At 47.7% G+C, this 19724-nt stretch overlaps 3 protein-coding genes across 3 annotated transcripts in view; all 3 read left to right on the top strand.

Moving 5' to 3' along the window:
- LOC120955650 (guanine nucleotide-binding protein subunit alpha homolog) overlaps window positions 1-19724 on the top strand; it is a 252778-nt gene that overhangs the window by 218480 nt on the left and 14574 nt on the right. The window lies entirely within an intron of this gene.
- LOC120956819 (ATP-binding cassette sub-family G member 4) lies at window positions 3466-11018 on the top strand. Its single transcript, XM_040378566.2, has 8 exons — window positions 3466-4321; window positions 8123-8430; window positions 8497-8642; window positions 8728-8966; window positions 9041-9454; window positions 9614-9870; window positions 9980-10185; window positions 10263-11018. Exons 1-8 carry the CDS (start codon window positions 4060-4062, stop codon window positions 10402-10404), a joined length of 1974 nt encoding a protein of 657 aa, XP_040234500.1. The 5' UTR covers window positions 3466-4059; the 3' UTR covers window positions 10405-11018.
- LOC120954747 (uncharacterized) overlaps window positions 16782-19724 on the top strand; it is a 35380-nt gene continuing 32437 nt past the window's right edge. The window contains exon 1 of the mRNA XM_049608226.1: window positions 16782-16918. The gene's annotated coding sequence lies outside the window, so the exon portion shown is untranslated. The remainder of the gene's footprint in view (window positions 16919-19724) is intronic.

The following is a 19724-nucleotide window of genomic DNA, read 5'->3' on the forward strand; positions in this document are numbered from 1 at the left end:
CACCCAAATCAAATCAACTTGCCAAGTCAACGTGTGTAGTCAAAACATCGGACAAATCGGTAATATTTTTAATTACCGCATCGCAATATGCTAATGAACGTTAAACCTTGCCCCACGGACCGCATCCGAAGTTTGTTTCGATTGTTTTTTTTTAGGAACCTATGTCGACACGTTTCCCACACATGCCACAAAACTGCCGAACTTCGGGACCACAACAAGACGGCAGAACTGATAAGAACCATACTTCCACCCTTCCGGGGGAGGCTGCTGCTGCTGCTGGTGCTGCGTTTACATTTCGACCATCGACCTCCATTCTGCTGCTTTGGAGAAGCTAATGTTAAGGCAATATTTACTAGGCCAATGAACAGAAGGCCATCGGTGGCTCCCGGGAGGCCGTAGGGCCAGTGTCAGTTACTCGCTTGACGTCAGAGCCACATGGGTTGCACTTTGTCCCGGGCACGCTTGGCCTGCGCGTTCGGCGCAGAAGACGGCGCGAAGATGTGCCGCCCTGGGCGTAGGGGACTAAGGGTTCGCTCGAGTTCTTACTGATGTGGTAATACAAGCACGTTGGGGGTGGTTGGGGAGGTTAAGCTCTGTTTTGTTTTGTGCGAACGGATGCCTCTTAACGGGAGCGCTTTCTACGGCACTGGGGGCCGCTACGGGTTTTGGGCCGCGCTTATCAATCGCTTGCCAGTGCCATGGGGATCCGAGAGTGTGATTGTTTTGCACTTGCTGGTTGATTGAATGGGCACACAACGCGCATCGGCAACGCGGAAGGCGCGCATCAAACGCACATTGAAGATAGTGCGCTGCTGCGTGGGGCCCGCAAAGGGGGGAGCCGAGTGAGATTTTTGACATGTTTTGCACGCTGCACGCTTCATTACATCAGGCCTTTGTGGCCTTTGTGGTGCATTACGGGTGCGTCCCAGCTTTTCAGACCAGCCGGACAGAGGGATGAGACGGCAAACAAAAATCGCCCTCTCATAGCACGGTTGTTGCAGTAAAAATTGTTTCATAATTTGCGTTTTTCTCGCCCACCTCCCCCCGGGAAGGGAACAGTACGCGGTCAACGTCAGGATGGAAGCGGCATGCGCATGTCCCGCATCTGTGTCCCATCTTCCAACATCACGTTGCCGCGTATTTAATGAGGGCAACCGGCTACCCGGTACGATCAAGCGAGCGAAAGCGGAAGTGTCAACCGACCGAAGGTTTGCCCGTTGTTAAAGCGGCAAAATTAATGGTTCTAGCTGTGAGTGTGTCTCCCGGGGGGTGGAGTAGAGTAACAGGGGTGCCCACTAGGTACCGTCACCGTGTCATTACCGTTCACTGAGTGCCGGGTTAACAATTATTGCTTGTTTGGGTGGGGGAAGAACGAAACCGTAGAAGCAGCGATCATTCCGATATAGATCTCGGGTCGCGTTCAAGATCTCACACGATCTTGAAGGGTCACAATCTGATGCTTATTAGAGAGAAAATTGAATTTCTATATCATATTGGGGGGCAACAAAAATTCCAAGAACATCCACAGAAGATCAAAGATTACCTTCCTGATTCAAGAACATGTCAAAAAGATCAAAGATTACATGCTTTCCAATAAAATGCCCGGGGATTTCCGATGTACTAATGGCGCAAACTTGCCTTTCTTCCCGCTAACGCTACAATCGTGACCAATCCGGTCTGCAAAACGATTCCAGCGATCGCACATTACATGACAGCAACTCTCTGTTCCACTGAAATATGATGGAAATTTTTTGCATAATTATTACTGCATTTGACGTCAAGCCTGCCAGCATTTACTCTGGCCTTAGCTTCGCCAGATCTCGTGGGCCGACTGTGCTGAGAACTGGTTCTCAGGTGTGCCTTTTCTAGCCATGTTGCCATTTAATTAGTGCTTTAAGAAGCTCTTCGAAGCTGTTGAGGTGACGGCAGTGGATTGAAATGGATTTTAAATGATTTAAACTCATCGATCACTCGCTCACTCAATGGTGATGCTCAATGTCTTTCGCGATGTTATTTTTATGTAAACGATGAGATGACAAAAAGAAAGACCGACAAAAGCAAACGCTTCAGTGGTTCAAGATCCGTTGAGGATCGTCCCCAGGCAAGGCGTGGCGCCAAATATGCCAAGTCATTCCACTCACCGCGATGTTTACAAGCTCGAGAAGTACAAATAGTTACAAAACAGTTGAGAGAGCAGTCGTTTTTTTGCGACTCCAGCAAAATCAAGAAAGCGTTTTGTTCTGGACGATCTTCAATGACGATCGGGAGTACATCATGTTCGGCACGTATTTCCCCTGTACCAGAGCGATTCAAAAACAAAAGCGCAAAGTGCTGTTTTTTTCGGACTTTCAACCTCCCACATACTGACTCATTAGAGTGAGTGGTGGAAAGAGATCGATTGTTGGCGTGGCGTGGAGTAATGCATTTTCTCACGTTGCCGGGGTCAATCCGACCGGTGCACACGGAGTCGAGATCAGGGATGATGCAAAGCTACTCACCCTATCCCTATCCGGTTCTACAAAAAGCCCGGTCAGAAGTTCAACTCATTAGCCGGCGCGTGTGGTCGCAGTTCCGGCATGGGATGACCTTTTCCCCCGCCCTCTTTTGAACATGATCGGGCGACTTTCGCCACCTGTTGCAAGCGATGCAGTAATAGTGCAACTGTGGGAGTTGTGTGATCGTTACAGTTTGGCGCTAGAAATACGAACGCAACAAAAAAACGCACCCAAGAAAGAAGCTGGCGGCGGCGCTCGCGTTATGAGTCAGCGAAGTTGGCACGAATTGGCAATCGCATTTATTGCCCTGTGCGCCTTGCGTTAACAAAGCCTTTATTGGGCTTCCCCGGGTACAGTGTTTGGCAAAGAAAATCAAAACGTCATTGCGTTTTGGTGAGGCGGAGGGGGAGAGAAATAATCGAACGGAATTCGTTTGGATTAACGCGATTCCGTCCAAGGTCTTTGTGAGGTACGTTTAATTCCGAACGCCTTCAAAACTGTTATCAGCACAAATCGAACTAGCAGTGATAAGAAGCGTTGAAGGTCCCCCACCCCTAGTACAAGAAATGCCCCAAAACGGATCCGGCAAGATAACCGCCAGTGCCGCCGTGTGGGTGCGTAATTCGCCTTCGCCGTAAGCTCCAACATCTCACAAGACACATCGTTACGGATGGGAAAGGGGTAAAAGAAAGAAGAGCTCCCTACGTTGCAATACTCCCAAATCGAACCGTTATCAGCCCATCAGCTGGGGCCAGCCGATGCGATTCAACGTTCCGTCTCGCTCGTCCATTCTATCGGTTCCCACTGCCCCGCGAACTACACCCGCGAGGAGAGTACGCTACCGGAGAGTCAACTAACAAAGACATATGCGCACATATGTGTGTGGCCGTCTCTGTCGCGGCGCGGATTTGTTCGCGATACTGCGCGATGACGATCGCGCAACGGGCTGTGCTGCTGACTTGCGATTGCGTTCGCTCAGCAGTTCAGTAGTACTTGGTCGCTGGATCGGGTTAGAAGCAGAAGTTCTCGGTGCGCACCCGTCCCATCCGTCCGTCCGAAAAACCAATCGTCGCTGGTGGGGTTCGTTGCCTGTGTCTCTACGGCAGTTTTGTGTGTGTGCGCGCGCGCACGAAGTGTTTGTGTGAGTGAGTGTTGCTGAAGTACTCTCTACCTCTTTCTCTCTCTCTCTCTCTTGCCTACCCTATCGGGTCCTGCGAAAGCTTAGTGTTGGTTCGATTTGTACGTTTCGTTTATCGGGCAAGTTACTAAGGAGCGCGAAGGTAGAGTGCCAGCTAACGCCCAGTGTCAGAAGTTCACTGGACGTCGGTCAGAGTGAACGTGATCGCGGGTGGCGTTTGTCGCGGAGGATGCAACAGTGACTCAACGAAAGCAGTTCGTTTGTACCGTTCAAGTGTTCCTAAAGCAAAAGAAGTGAAGGTGACAGCAAGCGCTCTAAGCAACAAACCCCCATTGCGTGTGGGTTTTGAGTGTGTGTGTGTTTTTTTTTGACAATTTTAAACCAAATTCCCGTGTAGTGTGTGAACGAACAAGAACCTCCAGCACCATGGACATCCTGCAGCAGGAGGTGCGCGGTATCGCGCTGGCCAACCTGTCCGAGGTCCAGTCGGGCCCAGTGTACAACCAAACGACGGTGCCCCTGAATCGCAAGGACTCGCGCAACATGGACCAGGCAGTGATACGGAACAACACGGCCAACGCGGTGTCGAACCACGAGCTGCGGCCGTTCCAAAACTTGCCAGCCCGCGAACCCGTCGACATCCAGTTCAAAGACGTGTCGTACTGCGTGAGCCTCGGGTTTCGCAAAGGTAAGCACAATCCCGCAGGGCTCGCCATATTCCAGTTCCAGCTGGGCTGAAAGCACACACACACACACACACACACACACACACACACACACACACACACACACACACACACACATAAACGTGATCAATGGTTGTTTGAAGTGGTGCAAAAAAACGGTGATACAGAAACCATGCTTGGTTGGCGTGAAGGGGGCCACCCTTTGTGCTGATGGGTGTAAAAAAAAGGCGGAGGACGATCACCTTCGTTTCACCGATGCATTCGCGCGCGGTTTTGAGTGCAATTTTTATGGGTGTGTTTTAGTTTTTGTTTGTTTGTTTGTTTGTTTGCTGGTTGGTTACCGATGGTGCTCTTGTTCTCCTTTTTCCCAGAGCACCTCGATCGTTGGGGTGATAATTTTCCTTTGTGCACGTGTCTGTGTGTGTGTAGCATTGCAACAAAGACCGCGGCCGGAAGATGCACTAGTCTGATAATTGGATTATTGTATTTCTTTCTTTTTCTTTTTGCTGTGTGGGTTGATTTTAAAATGGATCATCTTGAGCGAAGGCTTGCCCGAGGGTTAGGTTGAGATAGGTCAGGATGCATTGGATGGGGTGGACGTTTTTTGCTTTCAGTTCGCGCATTTGCTCCCTCAGCAACACAAAGTAAAGATGTCATTCGTTGCGGAGAACAGAACAGCGCTAAGCCAACGTGCAACCCATTTGCATTCATTAGCAACCCTGTCTCGTAAAGCGGGGGTTGTAAAAATTAGAAGAAAAAACGGGAAAGACACCCCAACGATCGCATGATTATAGATGCTTCTGAGAAGCTGTGATCGATTTCGCTTTCAAGGTGTAATGTTTACAGCGATTCAGGAAGGATAAAGCAGTAAAAATCCATTTTAATTTAAATCTAACAAAAGATCATCTTTTCAATGTCCTCGAAGACTTAAAAAAAGCCTTGAAGATAGATGACAAAAATATACAATCAGCATCCGTTGGCGCCACAACAACATCAACAGCTCGCAATGATGCATAGCAAGCTTCCTCTAGTTGGGTTATTATTTCAAACTTCCAGCCCGTGTGCTTTGTAAACAACTACTGTGAGCGTCGTTTAAATCTCAGAGAAGACGAACCTTTTCAGATGATTCGGCGCAAATAGCTGAAAGTGTCCAAGTGATAGAGACAAATGAAGAAATCTTCAACAAAAAAGCGCGTTCATTCTACGTCCTATCAATGTGTAGCACACGTTCCGATAGACAGTTTGAACAGGTGTATAATTAAACCGCTTCTAGAAGCAACCGCCCCACCGCCACGATAATGTCAACTTCCAATCGTTGTTCCAAAGTTCATTTCCTGTCTCTCTGGTACAGCACATGTTTCGCTCTGGGCCCACCGAACGTGATTCATTCACCAGCGTGTCGCATCGATCCTTCAAGCGGAGCTTCTTAATATTCTAATCACCCACACGGCTAATCATGTTTGTCTAACGGCGTTTGTAGTTCACCTTTTGCAGAACAACAAACGGGCGGTGCGTGATCGGTGTGCGTCTTTCGGTGCTCTGTTCTGTTCACCTCAGCGCAGCTTGGAAGCGCCACAACGGCACTGCCCGATCGTGTTCGTGTCCTTGAGGTGTCAGGCCTGTTGCATGATCGAAGAAAGACGAGACCGCGGACACCGATCGGTACACAAAGACGCCCAGCTGCGAGAAGTGATGTACAGAAGAAAGAAAGAAAGTGTGATGATAAGGTCCGAGAGCGTGCGATGTCGTTTGCTGATTGTCGGGTGTCAAATGATTGAAAAACGCGCTGTTGTCGATTTCACGATTGAATGATCGTGCGTTGGTCAACGGGCAGGGAGAAAAAAAAATCACATCAAAACACACGCTCGCGTCGTCTATCAGCAATGCAACACCCTGGGACAGTGTACAGAGCTAACCGGCAAGCTTGTACACCACGGTCAACTGGTTCGCTGATTTGACGTAGTGTGACGATCGTCAAAGCCGCTAATTTCTCACCGCTCTGTTGCCAGTTGGAAGCAAACCCGGCCACTTCCTCGTCGTTTGAATGCGTCGTTCGTGTCTCTCTTTGCTCAGTGACTCACGTGTGCGTGTGCGGCGGGACCCTTCGCAGTACACGCGTCCATGAGCTGCAGCGAGAGGCTCGTTGTTTGTTAGCTTGACTGGGGGGAGCCGGTTTTTTTTTTTGCTGCAGTCGCAGTCGTAGCTGCAACTGCGTTGTCCTTTAACATTTTGTCCTGTGCCAGAGCGAGCGTCGCACATGAACTTGAACTCGGCAGCGTTAGGAGTGGCGTTTGATGCACGACGAAGACAAATGATTGCTTCACGTGCTCGGCGTGCACTGCAATCGAAGACTGCAGAGTTGGAGAAGTTGAAAACAGGTATTTAGAGCCTCGGTGACTGAAACCTCACCTCGAGAATTTTAATAAGGCTGTGGAGCTTGGTAGTCTAGATTGTGCTCCAAGAGATTGTTTACCACCTGTAGCAGGGAGTAACAAATATCGTAAATCGTATCATATTCTTTTGAAGTTGAAGCTTTTCCTATTGCCCTAGAAGCTCTATCAGGCACTCCAAACTCGCATAATCAACCTGCTAAAGCGGGCCGGCACTTGAGGATCGACCTTTGGCCAGCCAATTGTCGTCTCCAAGCGATTGGTCATTTTGTTCTCCCTTATCGTACACATCGGGGCCGGATAAGAGAACGCCATTATTTTGCGACACCTGCTGATAACTGTGTTACATGACGACCGATGAGGACCGTACGGCATCCGTAATCCTTCCTGGCCCTCTTCAGAAGACGTCTTAATCACGGGAGCCTACGGGGAACGTTGTTTTGAACGCTTTCTAGGTATGCAAGGCACCTTTTGTGGGGTGCAGGGTTTAGGTAAGATGGGGGAAGGGTCGCTTGTATATGTTTGTCGCTGAGTCCCTTCGTGAGCGGGAATGCTTATCATGCGTTTTGCTTACGTCAAAGGGCTGTTGGCTTTGGAATCAGGAACGATTGTACGCTAATGCTTGTAGATGAAATCTCGCATAAAAATACTATAAGTACGCTCGACACTCGATTGGGAAGACACAAAACAAGACAACAAGTGGGTTATCAAAAAAACGCTCATAAATAAGATGCCCCGAGCGTTTACCGGTCGGGATCTGGATTGTCAACTTCCTTTCGCTTTTTCTGTTGTACTCGCAGCGGTAAAAAAGAAACATAGACGGAGCAAAAACATCCTCTCGTGGACTTGGACCGGACTGGACTTAGAACGTCGTTTACTAGCCGTACTTTGCCCGGCCCAGACAAGGATGTTGTTCTAAAATGATACATACACAAAAAAAAGGGTGGCATAAACACGGACACCACCGATCGTGAGGATTGATCGCTCGGAGAGGCGTTGATAGAATTAATGTTTCCATTTTCCAATTGTACACAAATACACACTGTACTCAACACACTCAGACACCTTGCCCTGCGGTGCTTATCGGCGACTTCCTTACGCAAAGGGAAGGAACCCGGTCGGGGAAGCTGGGAGCCCTAGAAGCTTGCTGATAAGATATCGATTGCTGATATTTTGTCACGGATCGTGGCATTTTTTGTGTGAATTTTTAAACAAGGCCCTCGTTAATGCGTCTGAGTGTATATGTGTAAAAACAGTCATCAAAATAAGAAGGCAACTTGTGTGTAAATTTAACGGTCTAGTGACGGCTCGTGGCTCAAGGTTAATTAGGATGATGGAGGGATGGTAGTTCGGGATCTTATACAATCACACACGACCATCGTATTAACTCATCGGATTACATTCTCATTCCAGGCCAGAAGGAGATCCTGCACAACGTGAATGGCAAATTCCCAGGCTCGCAGCTGATCGCCATCATGGGCCCGTCCGGTGCGGGTAAGTCGACGCTGCTGGACGTCCTGTCCGGCTACCGACGGACGGGCGTCGAGGGCGCAGTGTACGTGAACGGACGCATCCGCAACCTGAACAGCTTCCGGCGGATGACCTGCTACATTACGCAGGACGATCGCCTGCAGACGCTGCTGACCGTGGTGGAGAACATGCGCATTGCGGCGGATTTGAAGCTAGGACCGGAGGTGTCACGCCACGAGAAAGAGTCGATCGTAAGTAGAGGAAATTTAAAATTGATTTAAAGATGGATCTTTATAGAATAATTATCTGATTTGTAGGTTGAAGACATCTTGACGGTGCTGGGACTGTACAATCATCAGTTCACCATTACGAAGCTGCTGTCGGGCGGACAGCGGAAACGGCTGTCGATAGCACTGGAGCTCATCAACAACCCTACGATCATGTTCCTGGATGAACCCACGACGTAAGTAGAGAAGTTGTTTTGTGGAATTCTTGAACTTCTTTGTGATGCCTCTATAAACATCGTCCCATCTCTCACAAACTTCCAGCGGGTTGGATAGCTCCTCGTGCAACCAGGTGGTGGATCTGCTGAAGCAGCTCGCCAAACAGGGCCGCACGATCATCTGCACAATCCATCAACCGTCCGCCAAGCTGTTCCAGGAGTTCGACCAGGTGTACGTACTGTCGAACGGGGAGTGCATGTACCAGGGCTGCACCAACAGCCTGGTGCCGTTCCTGCAGTCCGTCGATATGCCCTGCCCGGTGTACCACAATCCTGCCGATTACGGTAAGCATGACTGCTACCCACTGTCTGGGTATATTTGACGCATGCATACTGATCTTGCAACTTCCCCAACACAGTGATTGAGCTAGCCTGCGGTGAGTACGGCGAGGAACGCATCCAGCGCATGGTGATGGAGATGGGCAACGGTGAATGTACGGAATGGTTCACCGACAAGCGGAAGCTACTGAAGCCGGAGCAGCTACGCCAGAAGTACCCGCTGAAGAAGATCATCGAACAGAACGAGGACCTGACCGCCACGTCCCAGGTCCACCAGCTGCAGGTCCTGATCAAGCGCGGCATTATCAAGGCGAAGCGGGACGCTACCCTTACCCATCTGCGGATCGGCGTGAACATCATCATCGCGGCCATGCTGGGCTTCCTGTTCATTGACGCCGGCAACGAGGGTTCGCGCGTACTCGACAACTACAATCTGCTGTTCTCGATCCTGATGCACCACATGATGGCCACGATGATGCTTACCGTGCTGACATGTAAGTTGTACAAACAATCCTGACAGGCGTCTTCCCCATTTTGCGAGCCGTTTGTCGGCAGGCCGTCTGCGTCGGATGCCGTGTCGGGCCATTGAACAGTTGCGTTACTCTTTTTACTCATTTATCAACTCCCTCCCTCCATTCTCCCGTTCTCCGCAGTCCCCACCGAGATGGGCGTCATACTCAAGGAGCACTTCAATCGGTGGTACACGCTCAAGTGTTACTACCTCTCCGTTTCCATCATCGATCTGCCGCTGTCCGTGTTCTGCTGTCTGATCTTCACCATCATCATCTACTTGATGAGCGGGCAGCCGATGGAGTGGTTCCGTTTCGGCATGTTTTTCACCATCAGCCTGCTGATCGTGCTGATAGCGCAGAGCATCGGGTTGACGATCGGAGCCTGGTTTAACGTGGTGGTGAGTAATTGAGACTGACCTGTCCGTCTTTTGTTTCGCTTATCTGGTCCGGGGCGGCTCAGCGCAACTCATACCATTGACTCTTCTATTTCTATGTATGTACGCGTAGAATGGTACGTTCCTCGGACCGGTGCTAACGATCCCGATGATGATGTTCGCCGGTTTCGGTGTGACGCTGCGCGATCTACCGAGCTACCTGAAATGGGGCAGTCACATCTCTTATCTGCGCTACGGGTTAGAGGGCTACGTGAATGCAATCTATGGCGAAAATCGGGAAACGCTCGACTGCGAGCTGAAACCGTACTGCCATTACAGGTGAGTGACCTTGTAGCAAAGCCCTTTACATTGGCTCGGCCGGCGATACTATAACATGCTGCCCCTTCTCCACACAGATATCCTGCCAAGTTCCTGTCGGAGATCTCGATGGAAGGCGATCAGTTCTGGAAGGACGTGTACGCGCTCTGCGCCACGTTGCTGCTGGTGCGTGTGTGCTGCTACTTCTGCCTCCGGTGGAAGGTCATTTCGGTGCGGTAAACTGTTCTAGAAGTAGACGCTTAAAAGCCAGGGGAAAGCTGCCCGCAGGAGCGCTGTGCTGATGCCGTGATGCAAAATCGCTAACCAATTGTGATGGAACAGCAATTAAACGAATGTGATTTTCTGTTGATGCCTCTGTTATCAGACGCCTGAAGAGCCCAAATCGGTTCGTTACCACGTGACGAGCGCAAAAACGAAGCCAAAAAAATGGGTTGCCAAATGATTCCGTTTCAAATTCGATCCAAATTCCAAGCAAGGAAAAAACCTTATCGCGGTGCAAGGAATGCGCCCCGCGATAAGCAATACCGCAGTGCATTTCTACTGTACATATAATGCGCCAGAGGGAGAGGTGGAGATATGTGTGTGTGTGTTTTTTCATTATTTTATATGAACCACCGTGCTGTAGAATTATTTTTAGCTTAGTTTGTGGTTACAGAAAAAAAGGAAAAAAAAACAAAACAACAAAACCAAGCGCCATTTCGTTCTGCAGATTTCGTGAAGGTGTTCTAGGTGTAAGACGTTATGCAATATCCCGTAGTGAGTAGTGCTGCTGATACCCGTTAGTCATTCAGAGAGATAGTCAATAAAATGTTACACCAACTTTTTACAACTTATCTGCCGTGAGGGTTTTGCCTTTTAATTTCTTCCTCCTGCTAATCGAACGGTGGTTCGTCGTCACGTGCGCCGCTTGATTGATGAGTTAATTGCTATCGTCGTGCTCGTTCCGCAGGTCTGTATTTAAGCATGTTTAAATATTAGCGAGCACATTAAACTAGCCATTTTAGATTCCGTGACGATTGGTTCGGTGGTGCAATTATCGATCGACACCGATGCTTTTTGTGATACATTGTAGGCATGTGTAATGATGCATGCACGAGGGCAGTTAACAACATGTAATCAAGCAATTACGTTGAACGGTTTGACATGATGTACGATTTTTTAACACTTTAGATGTGCATGGAATCCATTTTTGGAGCAATTTGGGTCCCTATTTAATTTAAATATTGAATTAAAAGATAAAAAGAATTGCTATGGCATATCTTTGAATGCTGGTTGAATGGTTTATAGAAAGCCCAAAAAAGTCATTTAAATCGTTTAATAAATGTTTTTCATGTTCTTTTTATAACTTTATTCAATCCATGTTGATTTTCATTAAAATTTTATTTTTTACATATTTTATAAATACAAAATCGCAACACACATATCATAATCGCTTTTTTACGGTAACTTCAGAAATAACACCGTGAAGACAACAACCTAGGCCAGGGGTCTCCAAACTACGGCCCACGGGCCGCATGCGGCCCTCAATCGCCTTTAATGCGGCCCGCGATGACTGGGTGAAGGTTAAATTAAATAGCTTTCTTTTCTGACTAACCAATCAAAATTTATTTTTTTAGTTCTGGAAGACGAAAATCTAAATTAAATAAAAGAAAGCTCCAGAAATTTTATGTATTTTGCTAGTATTTTCTTATTAAAACAAGATTTGAACTTCCACCCATTCTAAAGGTAGCGTCAAAATGGTCCTCAACAAAGTTGATTGTGAAGCAATGCGGCCCGCGAACTGAAAAGTTTGAAGTCCCCTGACCTAGGCGATTAACCAAATTTAACGAAAGTACGCTACTTGACGAATGATTGTATTTTGAGCATGTAATGCTGGTTTGCATAACTTGAGGGGTATAAGAAATCGAAGCTTAAATGCATAATGATCAAAAAACTTCACAAAAAAGGACAATATTTTATTTTGTTTTGTACAACGATTAAAAATAATGCTGCTTTAATAAAAAAAACTTGAAATTAATAAATGGTGATTGTAACACCGTATTCAATCGACAATAACGAAGCTAGGTGTAGTAAGAACAAACAAATGCGTTGTTTTTGAAAAGACACTGAATAAACAAAACAAAAACAGGATATTCACGCAAACCGGTACTCCATCGCCTCCGCCAAAATTCTTTTAATTATGTTTAATTTCGCAACGCACTCTTGAACTGTCTGCGCCACATCGAATATCGCTCAATCATGTCAACCTGTGTTCGGCTCTAATCCCCCAAGGACGTACGCTTAATACGGCAAGGACAGCGCGTTCCTCATTAGATGGAGCTGTTCCGCCATAAACCAAACTGCACGACGCTCAAACTCAAGCTCACTCCAGCCACGCGGAGGGATAAGACAACCGAGCCGCGAACAATGCCCACATGCACTAACTAACGGCAAATGTGATAAGTTCATCGTGATCATGTCACGCTCGGTCTGCCCGCTCCACCGGGAGGCATGCATGGCCGATCGCTTTCGTTACACAGCGCGCGCTCTCGCATAGCACAGCAAGTTGTGCACTGTGACACACTAATTGCTGCTAATGGGGAGGTTAAACGCAGCGAATCGGTAGTCATTCTTTTGTGCTGCGAGATATCTGTGATGGGGCGAGTGAGTGTTTCCTCTTTTTACGCGATAGTGTACGACGTCGCGAGCGGATTTCGTAAACAACGTTAGGATTTATTCCGCAATCAGAACTTGGAAGTCTAGCGCTGGCAATAATGGTCGAATTGTATTGCTTTTATTATAACAAAAGTAGACCATTGCAAATGCAACTCTCCTGTATCATGAAACAATGAGAGTGAGTAACTCGAGCGAATGATTCAACGCTTTCTTACGCAGCCTCGTCCTCCAGAATTCCTACCGATCGCACTGAAAACCTCACCAGATAAAGCAAAAAGGGCGTAAAAGAGTGTGACAGTGCAAACTAAAATCAATTGTAACGATGAAACAATTTGATCATTCGCACAGCAAATTGAATGCCTCGAGGCAATAATGATAGTCACTGCTAATTATCAAACCTTGGACTGGTCGATTCTCAAATGTCGAAAAACAACCGTTCCTTAATTAAAAATCGATTAAGACTCCCCTCCCCATGTGGTAGAGCAAATATATGTTTGGGTAGGCATTTGGGGCTAATGCCTGCTTATTAAAGCTATAATTAGATGTTATAAGATCAGCGACATTGCAAAAACTAAACATTCGTCCGTCGAAGTCCAATGTCTACAGCGCGGAACAGACACAGACAACGAGCAAAGCTCAAAGCGATAGCAAATACCTTTAACTATTAACAAATTCGTCGGAAATAACCAGCAGGAAATGATTTATGTCTCGGGTACTCGTCGCAGTCTATCGTGCCGGTTCCGTTAATGTCGGAACCTGACCTTGAACGATAAGAATTCGGAGGCCTTCCCAAAAAAAAGGAAGGTTTCCCGATGCCGACTCCTTAGTAACTTAACACGATTTTTTAAATCCATTCATAGCCCCAAAAGCCTCAATGTGCGTGCGCGTTATCTCGGTCCTAGCTCGTCAATCCATAAGCTTAAAACCGGCGCGTCTTATCACTGACTCACGATAAACCAGGGCCGGCCCCGGGTGCATTGAAGCTGCAAAATAAAAAGTGCAACGGTCTGGAGGCACGGTATCATCCGTTTCGGATCGAGCCCAAAACCATTATCAACAAAAGCCAGGTGCACCGTTGCCTTCCCGAATCCAGGCTGAAAATCAAGTCCCTTATCTATTGCAGCGGTATGAGCTTGGCCGATTCTTTGACATTGTGGTGACGTCCTGTACGTGTGCCATTGGAGCACGAGCTTGAACGCGTCCGCGTTTAATGACAAGGTGCGCGTAGATAGCGTGGATGGAACGGTGGCAGCGAGAAGCGAGATAGAACGGTGCACTAGTCTATCGACTATAGGTTGCAAAGCTGAAGGTAACTCACGTCACGAGCTGGAGGGCGTTCGCGGATCCGCTAGTTTGCCGTGCGGTGCTTTGTTTACTACTACTCCACTCCGCCGCTGTGACACACTTGCCGAATGCTCGGTGATGCTGATGTCCCTGGATAGGGGAAAAGAACGACGCCTTCCAGCCACAATATAGGTCGTCGGGGTGGAAACAGAGAACCACTTATCCTATTAGTAACCGAGCTCGGGTCAGCCCCGGTGGGGAACCGCTCAGGTGAGTCGGTTGTCTTGCATCAATCATCAAGAACACGGTGCCCCCCGCTGTAGTTCCTTGGATCATCGATAAAGCCAACCGATCCGGTACGGTTGATTACGGTGGCGCCCACTTTATGTTTCGCATTTTAAAACAGGGGTTTTAATTAATCAAAATCCCAATCTGGTCGAGTTCTCATCGGAACTGGTGTTGCATATGGTGAACGAATCATGTTCGCATTTCCCCCCCTCAAACTAGATCAAACTAGATGCACAAATAGTGCGTCCGCAGCAGGAAAAGGGTTTTGACCGTACACGCGCCCTTCGATCGATCCACTGACCATGAACTGTCGATAGAGCGAAAGAGAGATGGAGAGACAGGGAGAGAGAGCTAGAGAGCAAGTGGATGAGAGTGAATTTCCAACTAATATAATTCTTTGATGCAACTGCCATGCGCTTATCAACTGACCGCAGCTGCCGACCCAACTCACAGGCTCCGTTGCACAATCGACGGTTGCGTCGGGAAGCAGCAGCAGGAAATCGTTCGAATGTCATGTGTCAAGTGCAAGCTGGGGAAAAAAGATGCTGCAAAGTTCACGCAAAGGGAATCTCCGACTCGTACGACTGCAAACCGATGTCGATGATCGTGCCGAAGGAGAGAGCGCGCACCCGATGGCTTTTGGTAAACAAAAGCCTCCCTCCCATCGAGCCACTGAACTGTGCTCAAGATTCACGGTTGCGGTGATCGTGGCAAATGATTCATAATTTTTTCGGGGAGCGCATAAAAAAGGGCTCCAAAACGCGCGTCCCTCAATTGTCACTCACCAACGAAAGCGAGAGATGAAGTGAGAGAAAGAACGAGAGAACAATGCTGAGAAAGTTGCCCATCCGCCCAGCGCGATCTCCAGAAAGGGCAGCAAACGACCTTCTAGGGTAGCGTTCCCTTGGCCGTTGGCATAATTATTTTGGGGGTTTATTTATTCATATATATTTCTGTGCATATGTATGCGTACTGTTGTGCAGCACCACACAAACTGCTACGAAAAATAATTGCAAACCGTACGAAACCGTTGTTTTTTTCTTTCTCTTTGCTTAAACCTTGCACCAATTGCACCAGCCACTTGTCACGGGCGGATGTTGCCTTACGCGAGGGGTAGCGAAAGGGGAATGGGGAATTTTTTAAATTTTTATCTTTCGAAAGTAAAAGAAGAAAACAAAAGTTCGGCCAGGCTTGTACCACATGTGCTGCATTCTTCGATGCAGTTTGCCGTTGCGACGCGCGGTTGCTCGCTTTTCTCACGGTGCCTTTCTTGCTCACGCTCACGCCATTGGCATTGAGGAAGGGTCGGTTCGGAATCGTGCATCGATGTTCGAGTGTGTGTGTGTGTGCAAAGGTTTTCCGTTCGGCTGTTCCGTCGGAGTGCTTCACCAACAGCGGCCGTGAGGAACAGTGGGAACGGAGACAGATGGACAGAATTTAATTGTATTTCTGAATAAACGAATGAAATACAGCCAAATTCTACAGGCGTTTATGTCCGATGTGACATTATATGAATAAAAAATAAACTACAGTGTCGAGCAGTAGCCTTAAAAGGTGAAAAAGAGGCAGCAGACCAGTAAGTATCATAACTTGATTTTTTTTAAAATAAAGTAGCGTTAATATGTATATAATTTTCATACTATAAATGATAAATGATGAAAAGCCCTTTTTGCCATTCTTTGCAAAGGTCACTCAAAACAAGTATAAAAAATCAAATAATCAATCAACCAACTAGGATCAAATTGATTTATTGCTGCACGTTTTAGCACTGCTTTAATGTATTTAATGGCAATATAGGCTGATTAAAAAGCTCTTTAACTTTCGCTTTTCATTCAAAAAGTGCATCACAATGGGTCTTTTTTTAGAGTTTATTCGTGTGCAAGGTATTTCGAGATATAAGAACATCTGAAGATCTTGGGCTAGTTTGGGTATAACACTCCAGAGCTATATTCCAGAGTGGTAGTATATTTTGATTTTGAGTCTAGCGGCTACATTCAACTCTTTGCAGATGGTAAAGATGGCTTAAAATTGAGTTGATTTCTTAATTAAATTTTGTTAAATAGGTCAGTTTCTTTCCCAAAGTGTCAAGAGATTCTTTTTGTGCTGTGTGTTATAGGATAGACCGTCGATAATAGCTATATTCCAGAGCACTCATGTTCAGTTGAGCCATCATACAACAGCAGGTTAAATTTAAACTAATAAAAAGCCCAAAAAATCCCCCAAAAAGCATGTATCAAATTAAATTATTTATTTTTTAATGAAACCTTTCTAAGCAATTTTGACCATTCGCTGGCACCCACCGTGCAGGCACGACCACGCGCCAGCAGCATCGCTATATACCCGCAGTTCGTAATCGCGGGTTCAGTTTTCTCCGAGCCGCGACCGCGCTTGAACCAAACAACAAGGCAGGCGACGACGCTCCGTTCGTCCCTCATTTACTCGCCCATTTACTGGTAGATCGCGCCGGTCTACCAACAAGTGTTGTTTTTGGGAGAAATTAGAAAAGGTTTGTGCTAGAAGTGTCTGTCGTGCTCGGTGTTTGTGTGCTTAGAGAAGTGTTTTCGCTCAGACGAGTGTTCCGTGCGGATCGGGCTGGTCGATTGATTAGATTGGTGACGGTGGCGTGTGTTGTGTGTGTGATGCACGACGGAAGAAAAGCCGCGTGTGTCTAGTGTAGATGGGTCGATGGGAGGGCAAAACCTTAGGCACTGACCGGAACTGATGTGTTTGTTTAGCTGCGTCGTGTTCTTGTTGGTTTTTGAAATCGATTTTCGATACTCTAGCCCTTCAGTGCGTTTTTAAGTGTGTGTGTGTGTGTGTGAATGGGTGTGCCAGTTCTACGTGAGTGTCGGTTGGCGAGATGCCAACTGCACCACAGCCCGGTCGAACTATCCAAACCCTTTGGAGCAATGAACCAAACGCACCATCGATATTTCTGGACGATGACGATGACCTGCCCCAAAGTGTTTTGGGATGAAGATCACACACACGCATTGGCCATTCCTTCCACCCTCCCTTTTTGTGCAACAAACCACCCCCAAAGTGTGCGTCATTTAGTGAAAAGAATTATGATGAAATCTGGCACGATTTCCGCGGAGCAAAGATGAGTCGAGCCGAGCTCCGCGGGCACGACAACGGAATGGCAAATTGCGCACACTATTTGTATGCGCTTCCGCGTGCTGCAATAAAACGCTCCTACCCGCGTGCGCGCATTGGGGTGGTGCGATAGGGTGGCCACGGGGTTCTAGGGGGCTCTGTTTACATTTCCTACGACGACGACGACGACGCCGCGCTGCGATAAGAGAAGCGCAACCACAGTGAACAAACGATAACAACCGACGCAGAGCAGCGAGTCGATCAATTCCCCGCGTGGCCTGCTGCTGCTGCTGCTGCTGCTACCCGGCCGAAGGGAGTCACGCGTTGCATGACTCGTCGCTGTTGTTGTTGTTGATTTCGGTTTGTGGTTGATTTTGTACAAAAGTTGAACATTGTTGCACAAAACTATTTTTGGTGGCAACGTCAAGCAACGTCATCGTTGACAGGAGAACCGAGCGACCGTTTAAATCTTTTCCGGGAGTAATTAAACTTTGACATTGTCGGTGCCACTACACTACTACTACAGCTGCGAAGTGGGCTTGACAGCACCGACCGACGTGTCTGACGAAACCCTTCAGAACGCTTGCCGCTCCAAACCGGGCAGACAATTGTGCTATGATAATGATTCGAACGCGTTCGATTTGTACCGTGGTCGATTTACGAAAAGAAAAGTACTGTGCTTGCATAAAATCCGTTCACTACTACCACCCAGAAGGCATCCAATCGGCACTGTGGGGTAGATGGGTGCAGCGAGGTACTTTGCCATGGCAAACCGGGTTCGTGTTTTGGGTGGGGAAGCAACGGAAAGCATCGGCACGATCGGGGTGAAACCCTCCACCGGACACGTGAAGGCGAACATAAACATTCGCCCAATGCTGCACCGTACACGATGCACCGTTGCAACTCGGTGGCAGTTGTAAAAGTAGCAAAACAAACCACCCCGTCATTGAGCGCGGTGTCGGTCGGCGGAGGTTCGTCTCTTGCTGTTGTTCTCTCGTGCACTTTATCGCTGTGTATGGTAGGCGTAGATTATTGCGTTGAGCTAGGCTCATCCACAAACAAAATCAGTGCACTTTCTATTGCACTGAACGGAAGCACAGAGAGTGAAGATGACGGATGACACATATTCCTGGTAACGAGCTTATCATGGTGACCATGACACTGAAACGGATGCTTGCGGGAAGCTTGTTTGACAAGCCTGCAGGTCTTCATCCTGTGGAAGATGTGTTTTGCTTTGTATTTGACACACCAAAAGCAGATTGGAACATTCTTCTCGGTGGCCCACAATTTGTGGTTAGTCATCGTCGAGCTGCGCAATTATCTACCCATATAGTTCCAACTCCAAGAACGAGTTTCACAAAGGCGCAATCGAACAGAAAAAAGCCAGATGTTTTTGTATGACGCCTGACCGACTCCATCTTGTTTATCTGCTCGAATCTATCTCAGGATGAAGAATTTAAGACGCAACCCGCGGTGTGGTAGGTGCTGCCTACTGCCGGAGTGTAATTAAATTGTTCTAGACGGGCTGATGTAGTTTGGAATGGGAATGGGTTGCAAAAAAGAAGCACGACCCGAAATGGTATGCATTAAGGTAGCACCATGGTCATAAGCATTTGCCCTTGCCTGCGTGCCCGCTCGCTCCCATGCGGTTTGATGAACATTACTTTTAATGCCCATTCAGGTGCTCCAGCAAAAGCGCCTTCTACATTAAGGCATCTTAGTAATATTCTAACGCGTGTAAGAACACAGCACATCGAAGGGTAGAGTCTGTACCCTTGAGGGGGTCGAACACGCAAAGGTCGGTGTATTGGGAACTTCATAGTAAATGCACATCTTAGCCGGGGAGAGAGAGACATTCATTGGGCGTAGAATTAATATTCAAATCACGCATTGCACCGTGCAGTGCATCCTCCAAAAGACTGTGAGCCGGTCGGATCCAGCGACCTCCTGGAAAGGGCGTACACAAAAGAGGGGATAAAACTGAGCCGTAATAATTCACCATGTGTCACCAGTGTGCCGGTTGAGGTTTAATTTCCGTTCCGTGTTTTTTCGTGTCGTTCAGAGTGGGAGCAAGCAAGTCGGCGACAGTGACGGAACCTTCAGGCGCGTGACATGAGAGTGAAAAATGTTGTTAAACCGATCATCGTTTTTGCAGTTGAAGTTCCTCCCCGTAGTCTAGGCGGCGAAGATGATCAATTGGATCGGTTATTGAGCGG

Source organism: Anopheles coluzzii, chromosome 3, assembly GCF_943734685.1.
Source record: "Anopheles coluzzii chromosome 3, AcolN3, whole genome shotgun sequence".
In the NCBI taxonomy this organism is placed as follows: Eukaryota; Metazoa; Arthropoda; class Insecta; order Diptera; family Culicidae; genus Anopheles; species Anopheles coluzzii.

What these genes read in the sequence shown, in the direction of transcription:
- LOC120956819 (XM_040378566.2), top strand. Translation starts at nt 4,060, where the DNA reads ATGGACATCCTGCAGCAGGAGGTGCGCGGTATCGCGCTGGCCAACCTG. An exon ending in CCACAATCCTGCCGATTACG is followed by an intron (nt 8,967 to 9,040) that starts GTAAGCATGACT and finishes TCCCCAACACAG; the next exon opens with TGATTGAGCTAGCCTGCGGT. An exon ending in GAGCCTGGTTTAACGTGGTG is followed by an intron (nt 9,871 to 9,979) that starts GTGAGTAATTGA and finishes ATGTACGCGTAG; the next exon opens with AATGGTACGTTCCTCGGACC.